General features: G+C 31.3%; 1 protein-coding gene across 1 annotated transcript; it reads left to right on the top strand.

The window, feature by feature from the left end:
• Positions 1-6,811: 6,811 nt before the first annotated feature.
• LOC133670325 (probable carboxylesterase 8) lies at positions 6,812-8,101 on the top strand. The gene has a single exon (XM_062090844.1). The coding sequence runs from the start codon at positions 6,897-6,899 to the stop codon at positions 7,872-7,874; it is 978 nt and encodes a 325-aa protein (XP_061946828.1). The 5' UTR covers positions 6,812-6,896; the 3' UTR covers positions 7,875-8,101.
• The last annotated feature ends 606 nt before the right edge of the window (positions 8,102-8,707 follow it).

The following is an 8,707-nucleotide window of genomic DNA, read 5'->3' on the forward strand; positions in this document are numbered from 1 at the left end:
CATTCATGATTTGTTTTATTTACTTTTTATAAGGTTATCTGAGCCTCATGACTAAGGTTGCAAGTCTAGAGAGTTAAATTAGTTTTTTTTCTCTTTTTTTATTGACTTTTTTTTTTCTTTCAATTTTATCACTCAATATTTTATTGATTGAGAATTAGGCTTCTTGATTTGTTTTAACTTGCTTCCTATAAGGTCTTATAACCCGAGTTATGGTTTTGACTCGAGTAGACTTGGGTCTTTTTTTAGTCATTTTTTTTTTTAATTTTGGATAATCTCCTATATAGGGGAGGTGCTGCTGAGTTTTTTTTTAAATGGAAATCGTTTAATTTTTCCGTTAATTTATGTAGATGTCATGGGGAAAGTCTATTGCACGTCGCGTGGACATAATCATTACTACTTCTTTTAGCAGCGATGCTAACTACCACGAGTCATTAGGTACCGATAAAGAATAGGCACCCGAGGCACAAACATCAACTCACGACGTGAGGTCATTGAGTGTGATGTCGCAATGTCGAGGGGGGTCTCTTCACAACGAGATTCATTTACCTGCAAGTATGAGGTCTAATGGAAGACGACCTTTCAATGTAAGAATGATTTTCCTACTTTCACAATGACATATTTAATAATTTTCCTAAAACTAATTTTATGTAATGTAATTTCAGGTTTACAAACATTGAGGCTGCAAGAACAATAACATCAACCCTTAAATTGTAGATGGAAATTCTATTATTTCAATGGAGCTAGGTTTCCAGACATCCCAAATAGAAACTGTAGATGAATACATGTTTTGGAGATTACAAAAGACGTAACTTTGGAAGCAAAACCAGTCAAGGTACTGGATTATAATGAGAAAGAACTTAGGGATAAAAAGATTCCTATGATTAAGGTGTTTTGGAGAAGTTCACAAATCGAAGAAGAAACATGGGAAAGGAAGTTCGAAATGAGAAGGATGTATCCTAAGTTGTTCTTGAATACCGGTAAGAATTTAATTTCGAGGAAATTTGTTTTTTAAGGTAGGGAGGATGTAAACCCCAGGTAAAATCTTTGATGATAATAAAATAGAATATTATGAAAAAAATTGGGAGAATATTAATTAAATTACGAGAATGATGATGGATTGGAAATTCAAAGTAAAATGTTTTGTAAAGGTGTTAAAAAAATATGAAAAACACTTGGAAAATAAAAAATACAGAAATGTGAATAAACATTTTATTAGGAGTGAGCTACCTGGAAATAAAATTATCAGTATGTAACTTAATAAAATTTGAATTCATCCGGGTAAAAATTATATATAGACAGATATCGGGATCCGAGAATTTTATCCCGGGAACATAAAATTTACTTTTTAGGATATATAAGAAATTTGGTAAAAAGTTAGTGTGTGTGTGTGTGTGTGTGTGTGTGAGAGAGAGAGAGAGAGAGAGAGAGAGAGTGCGCGCGCGCATGTGTATGCTTAGCCAAGAAGAAAAGGAAAAAAGGAAATTGCCATATTTACACGTGGAAGAAGTAGAAATTGTAAGGGAAACATAAAATCTTGAGTGAAGATCTCGAGAGAACATTAAACAAGCTTAGTAAAAATTAATTTGAAGGAAGAAAATCAAATGTAGGTGAGTAGAAAATGAGAGGAAGTTTGGCCAAGATTTAAAAAAAAAAAAAAAGGGAGTTGGAAGCTTGAATTGGGAGTGTTTAGAGTTTAATTACTTGCTTGGTGGCAAGCAATTTCAAACACTATTGATCTAATTTTAATGGTTTAAAGTCCTTAATTGATTGAATTTTTGAAATTGAAAAGTTAAGGTTCTTGAATAAATTTAGGGAAAATAAAGATTTATTGTAATTTGTTACGGGAATTAATGTGAAAACTAGAATAAATTGGTTAAATTATTGTAATTGAAGTAAAACATTTTATAATTAAATAGAGTTAGTGGCCAGCCAATGATGAGAGATTCTAGGGGATTTAATTGTGAATAAATGTTGTTAAGTGATAAATTTATAAGCATAAGGTTGCATTAGAATTGATACAATAAATAAATGATTAATTAGAGAATGAAAGTAAGTAAAATAAAATAAAATTCTTCCCTCCATCTATTAAACAATTTCGACTAAAGGAGAAACAAATTAGGAAATTTAATGTAGTGGAAGGAAATGGATAGAAAAGTAATGAAATAATGTTAAATGGATGGTTGGAATAGAAAATCTCTGTGTTATCTATTTAGTTTTTATTTTTGGTCAAATGGAAGAGAAATAAGGAAATGAGAAATTTAATGTAAATAAATAGATTTGTGGAGAATTTTGATTGAAAATAATGATAATAGAAGTTGAGCTTGAATAAAAAATATAATAATAATAAAAAAAAAAAAAGAAATGATGTGATGTGATGTCAATGTCGATGCATGAGAGGTTGTTAGATTGTTATCGTAGCAAAGAACTTCAGTACAAGCTCAGTTATTAGGTATATACGCGAATCCTTCAATTTATTGATGATTAAATTTTATTTTTAGTTTAATTCTAATGAGTTGTGGTTAACTAATTAGCGATTAGTTATATTATTTCTTGAGAAAAACAAATATGCGATGCGATGAACTAATTCATGAATTAATAAAATTAGTGTCCTGGTAAATGGGCAAGTTGATGGACAAATTCCTGAGTTAATGAAATTAGTACCCTGTTTAATGAGCAGGTGTGAATAGGTGTTGAAATGAATTATATTTCTAATTAACGTGCAATGTTAAGAATTAATTTTTCTTTCTACTTGAAAATTGATATCTTGATTATGTATTTATTTTATTAAAGATTTTTTTCTTTCAAAACTCATGATTGTGTAATGTAATTTAATTGTAATTATTAGAGCAATTCATTGACTACATTTAAGTATGATGTGTACTATTATAATTATTTGCTTGAATTGATTATTAAGAAATGATACCGTGATGAGAAAGTCCTCAATTATAGAACGAATGTGAAATTTTGATAATTTAAAAATATGGATGAAAAATTGATAATTTGATATCTAAAAATATAGGAAAAATTTTACAAGATTTTTTTTTTAAAAAAAGAATTTAGGATTGTTACATCCTCTCTCTCTCTCTCTCTCTCTCTCTCTCTCTCTCTCTCTCTCTCTCTCTCTATATATATATATATATATATATATATATATATATATATAACCAATTTTTTGTGCACAAATATCACACACTATTTTGATTCCCGAATTTGTTATTAGCAATTGTATTTACCAATGTTTTGTACACAATTCATATCCACACTTATTATGAGACGATAAATCGGCTGCTTAACTATTTAGAATGCAACACAAATCCATGAACAAATAAGTAGATGTCCGTAATTTGTGCAAGTCTCTTTTTCTCTTTGTAATTATCTTATATAATTTTAGGTTATTGTAATTTTAGATAATATAATATAAAAAAACAAAACCACCATAAATCATTAGACTATGATACCGATTAATGTTGGCAACAAAGGATAATAAAGTTTTTTACAAGTCAAAACATTCAAAAATCAAGAATATAATGACTATGAAAAAACACCTAAAATATTTTATTTTTATTCATCAAAGTCTTCGCTTGCCAAAACAATTACAAACTTTTATATAGAAAAAATAAAAATTCTATTAATACTAAATAGAAAAATTATTCTCTTCAAATAAAAAAAATAGAAAATAGAAAAAATAAAATGAATTAAAAAAATATTTATTTTTTCTAAAACATAGTCTCTATTATAATGGGAGAGCCTATCCCTCTAGATATATCAGTGCAATAAGAAGATAAATTGTCATGAATAATTATGTTTTTATTCCTGAAATAATCATCTAGTTGTTAAGGAGATTTAAATAGAAATAATAAAAAAACTATTTCTTTATTCATGAATAAATAGGTATGATAATATGATATAGAAAAAAAGGTAGAGACTATGTCCCCAATTTGTGCAAGTCTCTTTTCCTTTCTTAATATTTAGCTTGTATAATTTTAAGTTATTATAATTTATAGATAATATGATATAGAAAAAAAGGTATGTAATTCACTATGATATACATTTTCATTATTAGTCCCATGAGCTTGCCTATATAACATTACAATGAGAGAGCCTATCCTTGTTCATTGCATAAAAAAAAACAAGTAATCGGCATTTATATATCTCTAAGGTATTTTCATAGCAAAGAAAGAGAGATGGATAAGTCTTCATTCAAGCTAACTTTCTTGGTCTTTGCACTCTTAATCAATGTTTCTTGTTAGTCTCCCCCCCTCTCTCTCATACTATTATATATTTCATTTTAATATTCACACAAACAAATATTATTCTATACCTTTCATTAAAAAAATAAAATATTGTGGACTTGTGTTTGTCAGGTAGTTCACATGTAGGAGAAGTAAGAAGCACCGTGATTACTGGTAACCAGTGGTAAAAGCTTGGGACTAAGAGGTTTACTCCCTCTGTGGTCTCAGGTTCGAACCCTGTGATTGCTCATATGATGGCCACTGGAGGTTTACATGGTCGTTAACTTTAGGGCCCGTGGGATTAGTCGAGGTACGCGCAAGCTGGCCCGAACACCAACGTTAAACTAAAAAAAAAAAAAGCACCGTGATTACATTGCGTTGCAACAAAAATGCAGACTGTGCAGGCCAAAGATGTTGGTGTATAGGCAAGAAATGTTTGTGTAATACTTGTTTTTGTCAGAACCATAAGTGTGTTTGTAAGCTTCAATCCTCCTTAAGCGATGCCATCACTGGAGCTCAAGTAGAAAAACTGGGACATTGATTAAAAGGACCTCTATACATGTCGGTGCCATAAGCAAATAAATTGTCATGAATAATGTTTTTATTTTTAAAAATAATAATATGGTTGTTAAGAAGATTTAAAGAGAAATTAATAATCAAAATTTTATCTCTTTAATAATAATCTATAATATTTACTAATGAGGTGGTATATATGTGTATGGGTGCATAGTTTTGCATGTTATTCAAAATTTTCAGATGGAAACAATGATTGAATAAAAAATTCATTTGTAATTTTATCATGATTGTTGATATGCGATGGAAATTTTATCCATGATTTTAAAAGAAATTAAAACACAGCAATGACTCTTCTTAGCTTATTAATTTTCATCCCACCACAATCCACTGACACAAAACTTTTAGCTCTTGGTTATATTTTTTATTAAGTTTCACTCCACCAAGTAAGCAAACTGACTTATTTATATTTTAAGTTACTTTATTGATATTTATTGTAATATTTGTAATTTACTTGTATGTTTAAGTGTTTTACTTGTTTTATAATAATAATTTTGTTGTGTTAATGCATAATTATATTTTAAATTTTGTTTGGGATTTAGGAGAAATGAATAATTTAATTTATATTTTATTATGTGTTATAATTAATAAATTATTGATTAATTTAATAAGTACCCGTTATGAACTCTTTTTTAGCCTAATATTAAACCCAGAATGGATGAGTCTAGGCCCTTAAATGGTGATGGTGTTTCACACTCATCCATACACTCATCCATCTTGATCTTAAAAATAGAAAAATCATTTTTTCATCTTTTTCTTTAATCATTAATTTGATTATTTTGACGAATTGCAGCACCAATATATTATCCCTTGTTAACTAAAGGTAAAGGAAGAGAAATCGTTTAAACTTCTAATGAATGGAGTGTTATTGTAAATTAGAAAATGACAATATCATTCACCTATTATTTTAATAATAAGAGATGAGATTTTGCATGAACGTAAATACTAAAAAAAATCCACTTGGAGATATTATCCAATATTTTCAGCCTTGGAGGCTGGAAGTTTTGTCTATAAAATAGTGATCAAAGCACTCCATCAAGGCAAATCTACTCGTCATTTATCTCCTAGCCAAAAATAGTCTTTCATGGGACCATTTATCAGCCGATAAATCAATGTTTCTTTTAGGGGTGTGAAAAAAACTAAAAAACCGATTAAACCTAGAAATCCAGAAAAAAAAACTAAAAAAACCGAACCGTGAAAAAAACCGATCAGTTCGGTTCGGTTTCAGTTTTATAAGCCTGAAACCAAAAAAACTGAACCGAACCGAAGCCAAACCGAAAAAAAATGGAAAAAAAACTAAGGCAAACCGGAAAAAACTGAGCCAAACAAGAAAAAACCGAGCCAAAACGGATCCAAACTAAAAAAAACTGAGCCAAACCGGTTTGAACCAGTTTTTGTCTTAAAAACAAACTTAAACCGGTCGGTTTGAACCGGTTTCGGTTTTTAAAAAAAAAATTCAATTTAATTATTTTTTTAATAAAAATCAAACCGATCTTTGAAAATAAAATTTATATGTTAGATAATTTTTTAATTTTTTAGTTTTAGTAATTCAATTTATTTTTGTTTTTAATTAAGAAGGCTAATAACTAGTAGTTAATGCTAATAAATTAAGGCGGCTCGTAATTAATGCCTGAGAAAATTACCAAATAACCTGTATGGGGGTACTGAGAAATTATCAGGAACTCACATGAAATCCTAGAAAAATCTCCAAAAAAATATTGTTACAAGTGAAAAATAAGTTCGGCCATACTGCTTGGATCCATGTGGAAAATATTGAGGCACTCGATTGCTCCACAGCAGCAAGGGTACTGAAGATCTATGGTGCTGGACAGTATGCCTATATTTTTATGGGAGAGATTTTGGGTTTTATAGGAAGTTATTAAATTTGAGTTTATCTACAGATAATTTTGAGATATTAATACAAGTTTGACTGTAGCGGAATTTTTCAAAGATAAATGCAATGAAATAAAAGATAACTCTCATATAGATTTCAACATTGACTACCATCCATTCACTTCCCTTCCTTCTAGTAATTCCTCCTCTTGCATACTGTTCTTCATCTCCCTTAGAATTTACTACCTTGTCTTGACCATGTTAGCTTCCTCTGTCAAGTTAACAGATCTCTGCGATTTTGTGGAGAATCCAGATGGCTCACTCACTAGAAACAGCCCATTTCCTGACGTACCACCAACAGAACAAATAACTCCAGGCTCCAAAGAACTTTCGCTCTCGAAAGACATCCCTCTAAACCCCAACAACAAAACATTTCTTCGTTTATTTCGCCCCCTAAATCCCCCTCAAAACACCAAACTCCCTCTCATTATTTACTTTCATGGAGGTGGCTTTGTTCTTTACAGTGCTGCAACTCTTGTTTTCCATCAAACATGCAGTGACATGGCTTCTCACTTCCCCGCTCTCGTCCTGTCTGTTGACTATCATCTTGCCCCTGAACATCGCCTTCCCGCTGCATATGAAGATGCTATGGAGTCTATCAAGTGGGTCCAAAAACAAGTTTTGGATATCAACGGCCCTTCTTGTGAACCTTGGTTTAAAGAGTACCTTGATTTTTCAAGGTGTTTCTTGATGGGCATGAGTGCTGGTGGCAATATTGCTTACCATGCAAACTTGCTTGCCTTGAATATTGATATCAAACCCTTGAAAATCATTGGTTTGATATTGAATGTCCCCTATTTTTCTGCTGTCACCAGGACTGAATCAGAGAAGACGTTGATCGATGATCTGGTTTTGCCATTGGCTACTAGTGATAGGATGTGGGCTCTGTCTTTGCCTGAAGATACCGATCGTGATCATGAGTATTGCAATCCCATTGGTGGCGGGTCTCTTGAAAAGAACAAAATCGAACGGCTGCCGAGGTGTTTCTTTAGAGGATACGGTGGGGATCCACTTGTTGACAAGCAAAAGGAACTGGTGAAGATGTTAGAGTCGCGTGGAGTGGACGTGGTTGCGAGGTTTGATGAGGATGGCTTCCATGGTGTGGAGGTTTTTGATCCTGCAAAAGCCAAGGCTTTGTATGACTATGTTAAAGAATTTGTTTACACAACTGTTTAATGATCATAGTGTTGGCTACGTACATCAACCGTAAGTAAGGTGTCTGGTTTGATCAGTACTGTTTGTCTTGATTATATGCAAGTCGCTTGATCACACATGAACCCTTCCGGTGCGTGAGAATAACACTGGTGCTGTCGAAACCACCCATGCTAGCTTTGTAATGGAGTTGCCTTTTCTTGTAATAAATTTTGTATAGAAAAGCAATAATAATATTATCATTGAAAATAATATAAATTCCATCTTTAAATTTAAAGTTTTTTTAATTGAAATAGTTATTTGATATGATTTTAAAACTTTAATATAATGGTTTAATTAACAAAGTTTAATATGATATCATTTAATAAAATTCAAGCTTTGCATTGGATTTTATTAGTATAAAGTTATATAATAATAATATAAATTATATCCCCAGTTTTTTTAGAGCCCTCTTCCTCGTTAAAAAGCCAGTACTGAACCACCACATACAAACAACCATTCATCACTCGTGATCTGCCTAGAAAATTCAACTTGACAGTTACTCGAAATCACCTCGTTTTCCTTTCCAAAATCAACCCAAAGCTAGCCCAACAATTCTTAGAATTCCAGTCGCTAACAGACTCAAAGAGACCATTTGATTTTCTGTGTTCTTACTATGGTCCAGCAACCGCGCATGCAGTGCACCAGTACGCGCCTCCGCCTCCATTGTTTGCCAGATTTCTGATTCTACAATTTTGTGAAGGTTAATCTTAAACCCACTGGTTGATTAATTGTTATACATGAGCGTGAAAAAAGTTTTGATAGACATGGTCATGAACCGCCAATTTTGCAAATATGGTAGGAGAGTTTTTTTTTTG

This window comes from Populus nigra, chromosome 1 (genome assembly GCF_951802175.1).
Source record: "Populus nigra chromosome 1, ddPopNigr1.1, whole genome shotgun sequence".
NCBI lineage: Eukaryota > Viridiplantae > Streptophyta > Magnoliopsida > Malpighiales > Salicaceae > Populus > Populus nigra.

Bases quoted from the DNA above. Each gene is read 5' to 3' on its own strand.
- LOC133670325 (XM_062090844.1), top strand. From the start codon at position 6,897: ATGTTAGCTTCCTCTGTCAAGTTAACAGATCTCTGCGATTTTGTGGAG.